The sequence below is a fragment of the Strigops habroptila genome, chromosome 3, assembly GCF_004027225.2.
Source record: "Strigops habroptila isolate Jane chromosome 3, bStrHab1.2.pri, whole genome shotgun sequence".
NCBI lineage: Eukaryota > Metazoa > Chordata > Aves > Psittaciformes > Psittacidae > Strigops > Strigops habroptila.
The window spans coordinates 1,020,736-1,037,359 of NC_044279.2; the positions used below are offsets into that span (position 1 = coordinate 1,020,736).

Below are 16,624 nucleotides of genomic sequence, written 5' to 3' on the forward strand. Positions count from 1 at the left end.
TTGCCCCCCAGTCCCATCACCCTGTCCCACCAAGGGGCCATCACTCCTCCCAGTCCCAGCACCGCACCCCACTGGAGACCCACTTTCCCCCAGTCCTGTTCTCCCATCCAGCCACGGTCCCATCACACCCCCCAATTCCCAACTCCACTCCCTGTCCCACTGTGTCCCCATTGCCACCCAGTCCCATCATTCCATCCCACTGGGGTCCCCCCCACACCCCCTCACAGTCCCATCACAGCATCCTAATGCCCCCCCAGTTCCACTACCCATCCCACTGGAATGCCACAGCCGCCCCAGTCCTGTTACCCCACCCCAATGCCTCCCCCAGGCCCATGGGGGTTCCAGCAGGGGCCCACTGCCCCTCTCCCAGTTCCATCACCCTGTCCCACCTGAGTCCCACCACCCCCCAGTCCCATCACCCCATCCCACTGGGGCCCCATCACCCGCAGCCCCCCATCCCAGCCTGGCTCACTGTGCCCCACCGTTCCCACTGTGCCCAACAGCCCAGCCCATGGTGATCCCAGTCCCCATCCAGCTCCATTCCCAGCCCCCCGGAGTCCCCTTGTCCCCCCATCTCCCCACGGGATAACCTGCAGTGACATCCCACCAGCCCCTCATCCCCATAGGGCCACCTCAGCCCCACAGGAGCTTCCCTCCCTGTTTTAGGAAAGGGCCTGACCCACGGGATCTGCTCCCTGGAGCCCTTATCCCACCTAAAATTGGGGTGGAATAACAGGATCCGCAGGGACGTGACCCCAGGGAAGAAGATGGGAATGCGGCAGGATGCTCAGGCACTTATCGGGTCAATGTGACCGCTCCCACCCATCACATTCCATGTCAGAGAGACGGGATCTTCCACCAGACCAGGTCCCCTTGGGGTGAAGACCCCGAGCTTTGGCTCTGGTTTATCCCAGGGGATGGGGCTTCGGCTCCCGGGATATGGAGTGAGCAGAAGCCCCACATTGGGGTTGATGCTCATTTTCCTTTCTCCCTCGTGTCCTCCTCCCCTCATGGTGGGTCCATGTGGGGTTCCCATAGGGGGCACAGTGTCGGAATCACCGGCCCTTTGCCATCCAGTGGGATGTTGGGGTCTGCATTTGACTCTTTCCCATCAGTGTGTCCATCCAGATCCCCCCTTTCCAGGACTGAGCTGCCTCCAGTCCCACATTCCAGCTCCAAACATGGATGTGGGGCAGATCCAGACCCAGATTCCAGTGGGAGACTGGAGCCCCCTTGCAAAACAAAGTGATCTGGCAGAAAAAGACCTCAATAGGAAGGAGCAAGACCCAAAATGGAGCCATTTATGGGGTCTCCTGCAGGAAGAGGGTTTGGGACCGGCTGGTCAAGCAGCTTCCTGCATCCAGAAGCTTTGGGATACATCCCAGTTATGATATTATATATTACTCATGGCTATATCAAATCCCAGGGCAGAAGTTCATGGGGCACTTTGGGTGGCAAATCCTGATCAAATCCCAACAAATCCCACTGGAACCACATCTAGGTGGTGTTTAAGGGAAGGGATTCCTCTGGTAGGCTCTGGAGAAGGTGTGACCACATCCCAGCCCATCCGGAAGGGAAGGGGGTCTCCATCAAGCCATGACCCAACCTCTGTTGAGTGCTCTACATAGACCCCTTCAGCCTACCCAGAGGAGTCATGGAAGGAAGATGCCAACAGGGACTGTGGCAACGAGCTCCCCATAGAGCCCAGTTCAGTTCTGTATGGTCTGGCCATGTGGTCACCATGGGATAAAGCTCTGCTGGCTTCTTCCCTGTTGGATACTGGATCCATTGCTGGAGATGCACCCTTAGAATACGGACCCTGTTCTCCATCCTTGAAAGATGGGGAGATTCTTCTGCTCCCCAGGGAATTCCACAGCCCAGCGCAATCCAGAAGATGCTGGTGCTCACAGCACACCATGATGGGTCAAAAAGGACCCATCCTCCCCATCTCCAATGGCGCAATGGTGGGGTGGCTCCATCCCCACCTAGGACAACCTGAGGGGTGGTAGATCCTTGTGGTCCTCATGGCAAGTAGATTTTATAACATAGACTCCCAGTAAATGGGAAGTTTGGGGTTAGGACCATGGTTTCCACCCCATCAGACAATGGACCATGTTTCTAAAGTAAAGATGGACAGAGGAGGGCTGAAGCCCAGGGAATGTGGTGGGTTTCCCACATCCCTCATCATCCCCAGCCCAATGGTTTTCCTCAACGGACTTCTTAAAACTCAGCTGCGAGTTGGCTCTTGGACCTGTGAGTCCCAAACCTCAGCCATGTGTATGATGGTCACCTTGATGGAACGGTTTCTGTTGGAAGGGACCTTAAAGCTCCTCCAACTCCAACCCCTGCCACGGGCAGGGACACCTTCCACTAGAGCAGGTTGCTCCAAGCCCCTGTGTCCAACCTGGCCTTGAACACTGCCAGGGATGGGGCAGCCACAGCTTCTCTGGGCACCCTGTGCCAGCGCCTCTCCACTCCATAGTAAAGAATAAGGATCATCAGTTGTCCGCTGGATGAACCATCCAGGTTCATCCTGCACAACAAGACCATTCTCCTTCCGAACACCTCCCTGCAGCTCCACATGGGAGGTGGGCAGCCGCCGGGGAAATGAGCATCTCCTTTCCCAGCAGTGGGCAGTGAAACCATCTGTCGTTACTCAGGTTGTCTTCCCCACATCCTCGGTCTGACCTTATCCCTCATCCCACTGTTTGGCAACGAGCCTGGAGCCAAAACCAGCGTGTGGGCCACCAGGAGCACCCGACTGAGAGGAGTCTGGGGGGGAAACTCCTTTGGTTTCCCTTCCCTCTCGTGATCGTCGTGGAATGATCAGGTCTCATCCAGGGATTGCAATAATGCTCCCTCCTTCTCCTGGTTCAATCGGGCCATCAAGCCATCAGGCCCCGGCACAGGTTACCCAAGGAAGGTGTGAACGCGCCATCCCTGGCACTGGTGGATAAACAGATAATAAATAATAAATGGTAAATAATAAATAATACATAATACATAACAAATAATGATAAGTGATATAGACTATATAATATATAAAATCTAACATAAAATCTAGAATATATAATATAGAATATAAAATATAGAATATAAAATATCGAATATATATTACGATATATAATATATTATCAATTATAATATTATATATATAACATATCATAAAACTATAACTCCTGTATAGGTTCTCTGCAGTATAAAAATACCAAGATTCTAACTTTGTGTGTAACACACAACAGATTATTACGGCGTATTTTTGGCAGTGTTGTATCTACTTATATCACCAGCTGCAATTATTCAATGACTTGTAATATGGTGTTATTTGCTTTTTTCTTGTTTTTATATATACACACATATATATGCATCCACTCTCTTTCATTATGCTAATTTTGTAGCGACTTGTAGTAGAGATGTGATATTATTTTCTTCTCTATTCTATTTGAATTCCAACATTATATTATATTACATTACATTACATTACATTACATTACATTATATTATTAATTATTGCTATGTTATACATTCTATCTCATTATATTTTACATTATAATATCCTATTTTCAATATATTATATTGCATACAGTATGAAAATACCAACATTATACTTTTTGTATGTACCATACAACAGATTATTGCTGTATATTTCTGTAATTTCTGTCACCAGCTGGAATTATCTAATAACTTGTCATATGTATATATTTATTTTATTCTATATGTCTAGGTCTATCTCTAGGTCTATCTCTAGGTCTTTGTATCTATATCTGTATCTATCTATCTATATCTATACATATGTATATTTCTATCTCTATATCTGTTTCTATATATATCTATATATCTATACATCTATATATCTATATATCTATATATCTATATATCTCTCTATCTCTATCTATAGATATATCTATATATCTATATATCTATATATCTATATATCTATATATCTATATATATCTATAGATATATCTATATATCTACATCTATATATATCTAAATCTGTATCTCTCTATCTGTATCTCTATTTCTCTATCTCTATCTCTATATCTGTATCTTTATATCTATATATCTACATATCTATATATCTATATATCTACATATCTACATATCTATATCTATATCTGCATCTATTTCCTATATATCTATATCTATATCTGTATCTCTACCTCTATCTCTATCTATATCTGTATATGTGTATCTCTATCTATACGTCTATCTATATCTATATGTGTATCTCTATCTATACCTCTGTCTATCTATATCTATATCTATATCTATATCTATATCTATATCCTATATATCTATATCTATATCCTATATATCTGTATCTATATCTCTATACACACACACACTACACACTTGCTTTCCTGGGCTAATTTTGCACTGGCTTATGGTACACAGATGTGATGCTATTCTGTTCGATTCTATTTTATTCTAATCTAATTTCAGATCATATAAATATTACATATAACCTAAAAATATAAATATTTTCCATTATGTATACAATATGAAAATCGAAATACTCTGCTTTTGTATGTAACAGAAATCAGATCATTGCTGCGTGTTTTTGGAAGTATTGCATTGTATCCACTTCCATCACCAGCTGCAATTACCTAATAACTTGTAATACATTTATATTTACTTTATTCTTGTCATAGCTATATATATTAAATACATAGAGATATATTTATAGATTAAAAATTAAATAGATATTAAATATTTATGACAAAAAAATTAAATATATATAAAATATATATAATATAGAAATAACCATATGTATATATTTTTATCTATATATTTATCTATGTATCCCTATATGTATAAATCTGTATCTTTATATATCATATCATATCGTATCACATCAATTAGGTTGTATTCGGTGACGTGACGTGGCGTGATGATGCAATGTGACGTGTCTCTGACGTCACGGACACACCGGGGGTGTCACCCCTCAAGCCATGGGGCGGCAGTGGGCGGGGCCGGGCGCACCCGGGGGGGGCGGGGCCTGGGCGGGGAGGGGCGTGGCCTAAGCGGGCAGGTGCGTGGCCAGGGTGGTGGCTCAGGGACGGGGCCTGGGAGCGGCCTGACCGGGGAGGGGCGTGACTGTGGGCGTGGTTTAGCAGGAGGGGGCGGGGCTCGTGCAGAGAGGGGCGGGGCATGGATGGGGAGGGGCATGACCTGGGCATGGAGGGGCGGGCCCGGGCGGTGGCTGTGGGCGTGGCCCGAGCATGGAGGGGCGTGGCCTAGGCGAGTTTGGACGGTGTCTGTGGGCGTGGCCTATGTGGAGAGGGGCGGGGTCTGTGCAGAGAGCAGCGTGGCCTGGGCAGGGAGGGGCCTGGCGGCGGTGAGGGGCGGGGCCTGCCCCTGAAGGGGCGTGGTCTGTGCATGGAGGGGCGGTGCCTGCGCATAGATGGGCGTGGCATCGGCATGGATGGGCGTGGCCTGTGCATGGATGAGCGTGGCCTGGGCGTGGAGGGGCGTGCTCTGACTCTGAAGGGGGCGTGGCCTAAGCATGGAGGGGCGGGGCCTGTGCGGGCCCGGGCGGTGGCGCCGCGGCGGCTGCGGGGTCTCGGTGCGGCGCGGGTGAGCGGGCGGCGGCCGGACACGGCGGTGAGGGGCGGGGGGGGGGGGGCACGGCGGGGAGGGGCGCGGGGCGGGAGGAGTTGTGCGTGTGGCCCCCCCCGCGGGAACGGGGCCCCCCAGAGCATCCCGGGGGGCGGGGGCCGGGGGGCTGCTGCCCACTGCCTTGTTCTATACCCGCCCCTATAGCGGCCCCAGACCCTCCCCTCTTGCGGCCCCACACCCTCCGCTATTGCAGTCCCAGACCCTGCCCCATAGATGTCCCAGCGCCTGCCCTATAGCTGCCCCAGCGCCTGCCCTGTAGATGCCCCAGCGCCTGCCATCTAACTGCCCCAGACCTTCCCCTATAAGTACCACAGACCCTGCCCTTTATGTAATCCAGACCCTGCCCTATAGCTGCCCCAGCGTCTCCCCTGTAGGTACCCCAGACCCTCCCGTGTAGCTGTTCCAGTTCCTACCCCATAAGTACCTCAGACCCTCCCCATCCCCTCCCCTATAGCTGCCCCGGGCCCTGCCCTATATGTAGCCCAGGCCCTGCCCTATAGATATCCTATTCCATTCCTTATAAGTACCCCACACCCCTCCCTATAGCTGCCCCAGACCCTGCCATACAAGCACCCAGCTCTGCGTTCCCCAGCCATACCCTGCCCTCCCCAGCCATACCCTGCCCCTGCCCGCCCTGGCAGGTCCCACCCCCTACCATGCGGGTCTGTTTTCGGGGTGACCCACTGATGTGGGTGACACGTTTGTCTTCTCAGGTGGTGGGTCCGGATGCCGGCAGGATGGTGCTGTTCCCCATCGTGATGCTCTGGGCCCTGGCTGCTGCAGGTACCCCCCAGGCAGTGGGGTGGGGGGTCCAGGACAGAGCCCCCCCATCACCCATCCCTGGGCACCCCCCATCCACACCCCGTATGTGGGGTGATGGAGTCCCAGGGGCACGGGCGAGGCGGCCGCGGGCAGGGGGGATGTTCCCGGCGTGGTGGTGACTCACGGGGCGGCTCCTGGCAGCTCTGAGCTCTTGGCCTTGGCACGAGCCGCTGCTCAAGCCCGTGTGCCAGCATCTGGCTTTAACGTGTCCCCTGTCCCAACCCAGTGCCAGGATCCATCGTGTCCTGCTGTCCCATGGGGTGTCCGGCTCCATCCCACCCCCATATCCCCATATCTGGGCTCCTGGTGGAACCGGAGCATGGGATGGGTGACCCCACTGTGTCCCTTCAACCCAGTGCCAGGGACCCAGCAGCAATGTTCCCCCTGTCCCAACCCTGTGCAAGCATCTGGGATCCACCATGTTCTGCTGTCCCATGCGGTGTCCGGCTCCATCCTACCTCCATATCCCCATATCTGAGCTCCTGGGGGAGCTGGAGCATGGGATGGGTGACACTGCTGTGCCCAGGATCACCCGGGATCCAACAGGAACCCCCAGATCCCACTATCCCATGAGGTGTCCAGCTCCATCCCACCCCTATATCCCCATCCCTGGGGCATGGTGGCCCTGCTGTGTCCCCCAAACCCAGTGCCAGCACCCAGGATCCAACAGGGACCCCCATGTCCTGTTATCCCATGGGCTGTCCAGCTCTATCCCATCCTGTATCCCCATCCTGGGGCTCCTGGTTGGCTGGATCATGGGATGTGTGACCCCGCTGTGTTCCCCACCCCACAGACCAGCCCCCCGTCACCGTCACCGCATCCATCGGGGATGACGCCTGCCTGCCCTGCAGCACCCAGCCATGGGGTCACCTACGGGGGGTCACCCTCAGCTGCACCCACCAGAATGGGACCCACCACCCCATTCCCGTCCTCCGGCACCGCCTGGGCTGGCTCCCGCCGGAGCCGGGCTGGATCCCACCGGAGGAGCCCGACAACCAGTTTAGGGGCAGGGTGTCCTTCTGCGCCACGGGGCCGGGGGCCGCCGGCCTGGCCCTGCTCCTGAGGAACCTCAGCGATCCCGACTTCGGGAATTACTCCTGCTACGTGGCCGGTGCTGCCCCCCGGCAGCTCCTCTGCAGCCTGGTCCTGCAGCCCACGGCGGCCGGTGAGTGGGGCTGGTGCTGAGGGGGGACACAACAGCCGGTTTGGGGGATCCCCCCCTATTCCCGGGTGTCCATCACCTGGAGCAGCCCCTGGGTGGGATGTGGTGGTCCTTGCTCTGCACTTTGGGGTGCCCCAGCCTGGGGGAATCCCATCCTGTGCCCGTGATGCTCCACAGAGGTCCCCAGGAGCGAGGAGCCGGACATGATCATGGTGGTGTGTGTCCTCGTGGCCGCCTTCACCGCGGTGGCCATCGGGGTGGTGATGTGCTGCCGCTGCGGGTGCTGCGGGAGACGAGGTGGGTGCTGCGGGTGGGATTCTATTGGGGATTCCCCATTCGGCTGGGAGTGGGATTTGGGGGAGGGGGTGGTCTGATCCTGGCTGCTTGGTGAAGGTGGAGTTGGGATGGGGATGGGATGGGGTTGGGAGGGGAGAGGAATAGGGATGGGGAAGGGAATGGAATAGGGATGGGGAAGGGAATGGGATGGGGTTGGGATGGGATAGGAATAGGGATGGGGAAGGGAATGGAATAGGGATGGGGAAGGGAATGGGATGGGGATGGGATGGGGACAGGATTGGAATGGGGACAGAATGGGGATAGGGATGGGATGGCGACAGGATTGGAATGGAGATGGGATGCAATTAGGATGGGATTGGGGTGGGGATGGGGACAGGAATGGGGATGGGATTGGGTTGCGGATGAGATAGGGATGGGGACAGGCTGGGATGTGGGTGGGAATGGGATGGGATGGGGACGGGGTTGGGGAAAGATTAGAATGGGGATAAGAGTGGAATGGGGATGGGAAAGGGCTGGGATTTGGATGGGAACAGGATGGGAATGGGATTGGAATGGGGATGGGATGTGGATTCGATGGGGATGGGATGGGGATGAGATTGGCATGGGGATGGGCTGGGGCAGGGATGCGATGAGAATGGGTTGAGAATGGAATGGGGATATGGATTTGATGGGGATGGGATTGGGATGGGGATGGGCTGGAAATGGGATGGGCCTGAGGATAAGGACAGGGATGGGGATGAGAATGGGAACAGGATGGGATTGGGAATGGGGATTGGGATGTGGATGGGAACGGGAACAGGGATGAAGATGGGAACAGGATGGGATTGGGATTGACTGGGAGAGATAAGGATGTGGATGGGAGCGGGACAGGGATGTGGGTGGGAGCAGCTCTGTATGCAGACCCCGGGGCATGCTGGGGCACCCATGGGTGCCATCTGGGGGTCCCATGGCCCTGTCTCATGGTCACCCCCATCGTGGGGCCCATCCCGGGCAGGCGGAGCAGGAGGAGCAGCGGGAGCAGCCTCGGTGGCTCTGGGTGACATGAAGAGTCCCAGTGCCTGAGCCCCCCCAGCCCCAGCAGCTCCCCTGTGCCCCCGGGGCAGGATGCGGCCCCGGCTCCTCCAGTGGGATCTGGGGGGGCCGGGGCTGGGCTGTGGCAAAGTGGGGGGACAAGGACTCGGGGAGGGGCAGGATGGGTGCCGGGTGCTGGGGAGGGGGCTGCAGGGGCAGTCCCCAAATAAAGCCATTGCTCCGGAGAGGGGGGTGACCCCTCCTTACCGGGCACCCCGGCCTGCACCCCACATTCCAGGGGGATATAGGGGTCCCCATGGGGGGGCGGGAGTCCTGGAGCAGGGATGGGGAATGGGGGAGCTGGGATGGGGAAGGGTTGTGGGGGTCCCGGGAGGGGTCCCCGGCGGGGATGGGACATGGGGGTGCGGGGGGAGATGGGGGGTCCGCGGTAGGGATGGGGTACGGGGGTCCCGGTGTGGGGGGGGTGTCCCCGCTCCCGCGCTGCGGACTGCGGGACGGGATGGCCACGCCCCCTCCCCGCCCTACCCAATCACATCGATGGTCACACCTCTGACCACGCCCCCTCCACCGTGGCCACGCCCCCGCAGCTCGGTGGCGGGAGGGGGGGCCCTGTCGCGGTCCCTCCGTGTTCCCCCCCCCGATGTCCCGTTCCTGTCCCGGCCCCGTCCCGGTCCCGCCCGGCCCCCGCAGCCCCGCCCGGCGGCCGGTGCCTCGGTCCCGCCGCTGGGTGCACAGTCCTGCCGGCTCAGCGCTGCGGCAGCGCCCGCCCCGGGCACACGCGTGTGCAGGGGCACTCACCGCCCCACGGCCACTCAAGTCCCGGCGTCCCGGGCACGGGCGGGTTCCACCAGCTGGGCTGGAATAGGGATGGACGTACGGATCTGGTGGGGGGACATGGAATCGTGGAATCATGGAATCAGCCGGGTTGGAAAAGACCGAAAAGACCTAATTCCATTAAGATCATTGAGTCCAACCATTCGTGGGAGCTATGGGTGAGGTGAGACAAGAGCATCACCAACTCCACAAAGGGATAGGGAGGAGGAAGGGGATGGAGATCCAAGAGGCATGAAGGATCTAGAGGACACCTCTCGGCACGTGGCCGTGGTGGGATGGGGATGGAGGTGGCACGTACGTGGGTTCCCCCAGCCGCATGGTGCCATCAGCCCGGCACACGATCTCGTCACGGGCTCCATCCATGAACTGCGCCAACCAACCGATGCTGCCCACGAAGAAGCAGGCGTTGACGTAGAAGAGGATGACGGCCGGGTAGCGGTTGGAGTTCCTCCAGTCAGCAACAAACGTGGCCTGGTGGGAGAGGAGAAAGGGACAGTTTGGCGCCTTGTCTGCTTTTGGGGACCCCTCCCCATGTCCGCTCACATCTCACCAGGGTGAAGAAGGTGCAGAAGATGGTGACGGAGCTGAAGGCAGCGATGTAGACGTGCATCTCGCGGTGCTCCTTCTCGGTGAAGAGCGGGTTCTGGCACTGGATGCCACAACCCTCCACGTCCTCGTACCAGCTCTTGGGGTTGTCCGTCCTCACCAGCGGCGCCTCGCACTGCCCCGAGCTGTTGAACTTGATGTTCTGCACCTCGTTCTGCCAGAGGAGAAGAGAGGTCGTGAGGAGGAGGCAGCACCCTCATGGTGAAGGCTGTGGACGCCAGTCCCCTGTGGAGGGCTGGGGACAGGCGGCGTTTCCCCACTCCCGCTGCCCCGTGAGGGTCATGGAATCAAACGGGTTGGAAAAGACCTTTAAAAGCTCATTGAGTCCAACCATGCCCCAGCACTGCCAAGGCCACCACTGACCCGTGGCACTGAGGCCTCGGCTACACGGGGTGTGAACACTTGCAGGGACGGTGACTCCAGCCCTGCCCTGGGCAGCCTGTTCCAACGCCTGAGCACCCTCTGGGGAAGGAATTGTTCCTCAGCTCCATCTAAACCTGCCCTGGGGCAGCTTGAGGCCATTTCCTCTTGTCCCATCCCTTGTTCCTTGGGAGCAGAGATTTAGATCTGATGGATGGACACAAAGATGTCACGGATGGACACGTAGATCTGATGAGGGACACACAGATATCATGCGTGGATGTACAGGTCTGACAGATGAACTGGTAGATCTGATTGGAGCACGGTGCCTCCTTGTGCCAACACAGGCACCATCATCTTCATCGCTGCGGCAGAACCACTGCTGTGAGGACCAGGGCACGTTCAGCCCCATCAAGAAGACCTCATGGGTTGCTCTATGGAGACCTACAGCCATCAACCATGATGGTTTTGGGGCCATGGGGATGCTTCTTCCAGCATTATCCATAGCAGACACCTCCTGGGGTGGTGGGGCCAGGGGGTGGCTGCTCGGTGACGTGTGTTGGGTGCCATCACTGGTGGCCTCGGTGACCCTAAGAGCAATAAGAAGGGGTTTTGGTTTCAGTTCCTCTGCCCCAGGCTCTCTCCTTCCCCCGGGAAGGGCTGTGCCGGCGCCAGCAGCTTCTCCATGGGGATTTCCAGCCCTAATGAGCCCTGGGGGAGAAGAGTAATAGCAATAAATAGGCTAATAAATAGGATAATAAACAGATAACAGCGTGGGGTGACCCTTTCCCAGGCAAAGGGGACCCGTCCCATGTGCCTCTGCGATGGGGCAATGGGGGTCACGCCGGACACCCAAAATTAAAGGGAAATGGGAAGAAAACCACCAAAACTTCCCATTTTAAGACTCAGCTCGCAGATTTTAGCAGTGACGAGGGCAAGCGCCGGGGTTTGGGCTCCAAGCTCCCCGTCTCCGTCAGGTGACTGGGGGCAGAGCGTCAGCACTGTTGGTTTTGGGGTGATTTCTTCAAATTTGGGGCCAGAGACTCGTCTTCGCCCTTTCAGCGAACCTCCAAATCTCCCCATCTGGGTGCGTTTCAGGGGTGAGGGCTCTCCTGTGTCCCCCCCGAGGGCTGTCACCAAAGCCATCCCGCGGGGATGGGGGGGGTCTCTGGGGCAGTTTTGGGGCTGCGGGATCAGCCCGGAGGGATTCGGATTGTCAGTCATCCCACGATGGACAAACCGGGTGCCCTGGCCCTTTAAGGCGGAGGTGCGCTGGCCCTTTAACCCGCGAACAGGTGCCGCGGGAGGGGGTGTGTGTGTGAAGGGCGGTGGCTGAGCGACGGCGCGAAGGACCAATGGGAAAGCAGAGTGGTCTTAGACGGACCAATGAGCGGAGCGGCCGAGGGAGGAGGCGGGCCCTGGTGCTGCCCGGCTCAGCTGAGCGAAGCGGGTCTGTCGGCTCGGTGACCGGTTCGGCTCCGCTCGGCTCCGTTCGGCCTCGTTCGGCTCTGTTCGGTTCTGTTCGGCTCGGCTCCGTTCGTCTCCGTTCGGCTTCATTTGGTTCCGTTCGGCTTCATTTGGTTCCGTTCGGCTCGGCTCCATTCGGGTCGGTTCCGTTCGTCTCCATTCGGGTCGGTTTGCCCCATTCGGCCTAGTTCGGCTCCTTTCGGCTCGGCTCCATTCGGCTCGGCTCCATTCGGTTCGGCTCCGTTCGGCCCGGTTCGGCTCGGCCATGGAGGGTCCGGAGGCGGGGGGCACCGCGCCCCCCGAGGACGATTTCTCCTTCGTGAGCCCCATAGTGAAGTTCGTGCTCTTCTTCTTCAACATGCTTTTCTGGGTGAGTGACACCGGGACCCCCAACACCGAGGTACCCCCCAGGACCCCCCCACCCCGGGGGCTCACCGGAGACCCCCACCCTTGAGACTGTCCCCATCGCCGCATCCCATGGGATCCCCCATCCCAGGACCCCCCCCATCCCATGACCCCCTTTATCACTGGGGTTATGGGGGGGTCAGCTGGGTCCTCCCACCCCCCCAAGGGTTTTCGGGGTCCCCCATGCTCACGCTGTCACCCATGAGTGCCCCTCTTGGAAGCCACCCCCCCCAAACCTGCTGCTTTCTGCAGCCTTTGGGATGCCACAGCTCTTTCGAGGGTGCCCCCCCCCCTAAAAAACAGGGCCACCGGGGTGGGGGGTGTCACCCACTAGGTGCCATTGACACCCAAACCACGTCCCTTCGGCACCTTTGGGCCCCCCATTAGCAGTTTACCATATTTTGGGGGGATTTTTGATGTATTTTGGGGTTTTTTAATATTTTGGGGGTATTTTTTAGTGTTTCAATGGTTATTTATACAGTTTCAGGGTTTTTTTTTTGAGCGGGGACTTTTCGGAGGGACTTTTCCGTGTTTCAGACCCCATCTTTGAGGAAGTTTCTTGCTTCCGACAAACCACATCCCTGTGTTGGGCTCTGTGTGTGTCCCCCCCCAGCCAGCTCTGTATGGGGGTGACAAGGGGAAACTGAGGCAGCAGGTCCGGCTGGGAGGCCCCTTTTCCAGCCCTGACTCCATGGGGATGCCAGCCGGGACCCATGGTGGTCACCCCTGGTCTTGCTCTGCAGGTGATCTCTATGGTGATGGTGGCGGTGGGGGTCTATGCCTGGCTGCTGAAGCACGCAGGTGAGGTTGGGGGGCTCGTGGGGGGCACAACACCCTTGGTGAGGCTCCTCAGTGCCCCCCCTGCTCTGGTGAGGGGTGTTGGGGGGCTGGCGGTGATGACTCGCCCTGGCAGAGGCGACCATGGCGTGCCTGGTGGTGGACCCCGCCATCCTCCTCACCGTGGTTGGTGTCCTCACCTTCCTCATCACCTTCTGCGGCTGCATTGGCTCCTTGCGGGAGAACATCGTCCTGCTGCAGGCGGTGAGTCCATGGGGACGTGGGGACCTCCCCTGGGCCGCCCCATAGTGGCCACTTCGCTGTGGTCCTCCCCCTGGCCATCACACTCCTCTCGCCCACAGTTCTCCGTCTGCTTGGCCATCATCTTCCTCCTGCAGCTGGTGGCCGGTGTGCTGGGCTTTGTCTTCTCCGATAAGGTGACCACTATGGGGGGATCAGGGGGCTGAGGGACCTCAAGCCTGCCCCATTGCGTGATGGCATCCCTGCTGTCCCCACTGCAGGCGCGCGGGAAGGTCAGCGAGATCATCAACGGTGCCATAATGCATTACCGGGATGACTTGGACCTGCAGAACCTCATTGACTTCGGGCAGAAGGAGGTGTGTGGTGTGGAGCTCACGGCTCAGGCTGAAATCCGTGGGGTCGGGGATGTCAAGTGGCTTCTCCGTGGGGTTCTGGGGTCGTGGTGAAGCCCCGTGTCCTCCCTCCATCACAGTTCAGCTGCTGTGGGGGTGTCTCCTACAAGGACTGGTCCCAGAACATGTACTTCAACTGCACCATGGACAACCCCAGCCGGGAGCGCTGCTCCGTCCCCTTCTCCTGCTGCCTGCCGGACGATGATGAGGTGAGGCTGGTGCCCTCATGGATCCCCTCTGCTCCTCCTCTTCCACCCCTTGGATGGGGGCAGAAGAGGCAGAGACCCCCCGGTCCAGCCTGGTGTGGTTTTTGCCCCCAGGTTGTCATCAACACCATGTGTGGACGCGGCATACAGGCCATGGGCTATGTGGAGGCCAGCGCGGTCATCTACACCCATGGCTGCATCGACAGCCTGGTCAACTGGATCAACAGCAACCTCTTCCTGCTGGGAGGCATCGCTCTGGGGCTGGCAGCCCCACAGGTACCGGGACGGGGGGAGAAGGGATATTTGGGAGTCACCTGAATGATGTGTCACATCATTAAGCCTCAGGGGAGGCAGGGTTTGGGGTGCTGGGATGTTGTCCTCGCCAAGAGCCATATCACCCACTTGTAGGACAGTGGGGTGATGTCCCGTCCCTCCTGTCATCTTCTTCCTCTTCCTCTTGCCCTCCTGTTGTCCTGTTCCTCTTCCTCTCATCCTCCTATCACCCTTTTCCTCTCCTTTTCCTCTCCTCTTCCTGTCCTGCAGCTGGTGGGCATCCTGCTGGCTCAGATCCTCATCAACCAGATCAGAGACCAGATCAAGCTGCAGCTCTACAACCAGCAGCACCGGGCAGACCCCTCGTACTGACCACGGCACCCTGCCGGGACCTCCGTGGTGACCTTCCAAACCCCAGATCCAGAGGAAGAGCTGAAGGGACTTTGCTGGAGAAGAGGGAGGTTGGAGCGGGACGTGGATGCCGGATCTGTGCACTGTGGCCGGGCTTGGCCGGGACGTGCCATGCTGCCGTGCCCTGTTTTGGGGACCAAACTGCTGTCTGTCTGTCTGTCTGTCTGTCCATCCTGGGGGACTCTGAGCTGATGTGCAGGTTGTGCTCAAAGCACTGGGACATGCTTCCCATCTCCTCTTATGCTGGAGATGGGCATTTGTCCATCTGTCCATCCACGCACTGAGCTGCCTTCACCCGGGCCACTGCTGGCTCCAGAACTGGGGACGTTCTTCCATCACTGGTGCCACAAACCCCATTGGCACCCTCTGGGTGACCCATGGGACAGCCGAGGGCTTCGCTTGCGCTGGGAGCAGGAGCCATCACCAGTGCGTCCACCTGGAAGAAAGAGGAAAAGGAGGAAGAGGAGGGTATCCTGCCCAGTGCTGACCCATGGATGCTTCCTTAGCCGAGGGCTGGGGTCCCATCTGTGCCCCTGGGGGGCTCAAACCCTTCTACAGGGTGCGGGGCCCTGTATGGAAGAGGGAATAAAGAGATGAGGCTGGACCCTGCGGTCTCTGCCAGGCTCTGCGTGGTGGTGACAGGGGCAATGGCACGGTGGGGACAGCACCGTGGCGCTGGGGGACGAGGTCCTTCCCATGCAGTGCTCCCATCATCTCAACAGCGTTATGGCTGCAGCACCCCAAAAAGAAGGGGGACGAAGGGGACACGGGGCAGCACAGCCAGCTAGTAGACATCAGAGAACCACCACCCGCCCCGCTGCTCTTTGGAGCCGTTGCAAACTGTGCGGGTTGGTTTTTGCCTGTTTAGTTCTTTTCCTCCTCCTCGGGCTGGGTGGTCCCGCCGCGGAGGGAGTCGGGATATCGGGATGCGGCCGGGAGCAGCCAAGTGCTGGCTCCCGGCTGTCCCCGGTCCCCTCCGGCATCCCCTGCCTGGGTGCTGCGGGAAAACCACCCCAAACTGTGCCCCCAGTGATGTGTCCCCCCCCAAAAAGGGGGTTTTCACCCCAAAAGAGCAGCTTCTAAAAGGTCCCCCCCACCAAGCAACTTCTCTCCCTAAAAAGCAGCTTTTCTTCCCCCCAAAAGCCACCTCATCCCTGCGCTAAAATGTGACTTGCCACCCAAAAGAGCAATTTCTCCCCCCAAAAGTGATCACTTCTCTCAAGAACACCCTCCTACAAAAAGTGGGGAGGTTTCTTCCCCCCAAAAAAGTGACTTTTCCCCCCAAACCAGTGAGTTCTCTCCAAAAAGTAGCTGCTCTCCAAGAATGGCTCCCCCCGCAACTGACTTTTGTCCCCAGAAAGTGACTTTTCTCCTGCAAAAAATGACTTTTCTCCCCAAAAAGCAACTTCGCTCCCCCCCCAAGAGGGATTTTTGTCACTAAAGGAACTTTTCTCCCCCCAAAAGTTGCTTTTATCCCCCAAAAGTGACTTTTCCTCCCCCCAAAAGTAACTTGTCTCCTCCCAAGAGGGACTTTTCTCATGAAAAAGCAACTTTTCTCCCCACAGAAGTGGCTTTCGTTCCCCCAAAAGTGACTTCCCCCTCAAAAAAGTAACTCTTCTCCTGCGAAAGCAGCTTTGCTCCCCCCAAAAGTGACTTTTCTCCCTGCAAAAGCAACTTTTCTCCTCCCAAGAGCGGCT

At 56.9% G+C, this 16,624-nt stretch overlaps 2 protein-coding genes across 3 annotated transcripts; both read left to right on the forward strand.

Annotated features, from left to right (window-relative positions):
• Window positions 1-5,506: 5,506 nt before the first annotated feature.
• LOC115604758 lies at window positions 5,507-9,193 on the forward strand. The gene is made up of 5 exons (XM_030478145.1): window positions 5,507-5,569; window positions 6,336-6,405; window positions 7,238-7,609; window positions 7,784-7,903; window positions 8,898-9,193. The coding sequence occupies exons 1-5, from the start codon at window positions 5,510-5,512 to the stop codon at window positions 8,963-8,965; spliced, it is 690 nt and encodes a 229-aa protein (XP_030334005.1). The 5' UTR covers window positions 5,507-5,509; the 3' UTR covers window positions 8,966-9,193.
• Window positions 9,194-10,523: 1,330 nt separating this feature from the next.
• Window positions 10,524-15,531, forward strand: TSPAN33 (tetraspanin 33). 2 transcript variants are annotated; one of them, XM_030478144.1, is made up of 8 exons: window positions 10,524-12,572; window positions 13,351-13,408; window positions 13,521-13,648; window positions 13,747-13,821; window positions 13,906-14,001; window positions 14,118-14,246; window positions 14,358-14,519; window positions 14,787-15,531. In XM_030478144.1, exons 1-8 carry the CDS (start codon window positions 12,468-12,470, stop codon window positions 14,886-14,888), a joined length of 855 nt encoding a protein of 284 aa, XP_030334004.1. In that variant the 5' UTR covers window positions 10,524-12,467; the 3' UTR covers window positions 14,889-15,531. The 2 variants fall into 2 exon arrangements, with proteins under 2 accessions (XP_030334004.1, XP_030334002.1); XM_030478142.1 differs by lacking the exon at window positions 10,524-12,572 and having other exon boundaries at window positions 12,879-13,821.
• Window positions 15,532-16,624: the final 1,093 nt, after the last annotated feature.

Coding starts and splice junctions, on each gene's coding strand:
- LOC115604758 (XM_030478145.1), top strand. CDS start 5,510: ATGGAGGGGCGGGGCCTGTGCGGGCCCGGGCGGTGGCGCCGCGGCGGC. Junction 5,570..6,335: donor GCGGCGGCTGCGGGGTCTCG/GTGCGGCGCGGG, acceptor TTGTCTTCTCAG/GTGGTGGGTCCGGATGCCGG. Junction 7,904..8,897: donor CGGGTGCTGCGGGAGACGAG/GTGGGTGCTGCG, acceptor CATCCCGGGCAG/GCGGAGCAGGAGGAGCAGCG.
- TSPAN33 (XM_030478142.1), top strand. CDS start 13,321: ATGGTGGTCACCCCTGGTCTTGCTCTGCAGGTGATCTCTATGGTGATG. Junction 14,002..14,117: donor TTGACTTCGGGCAGAAGGAG/GTGTGTGGTGTG, acceptor CCTCCATCACAG/TTCAGCTGCTGTGGGGGTGT. Junction 14,247..14,357: donor GCCTGCCGGACGATGATGAG/GTGAGGCTGGTG, acceptor TTTTGCCCCCAG/GTTGTCATCAACACCATGTG.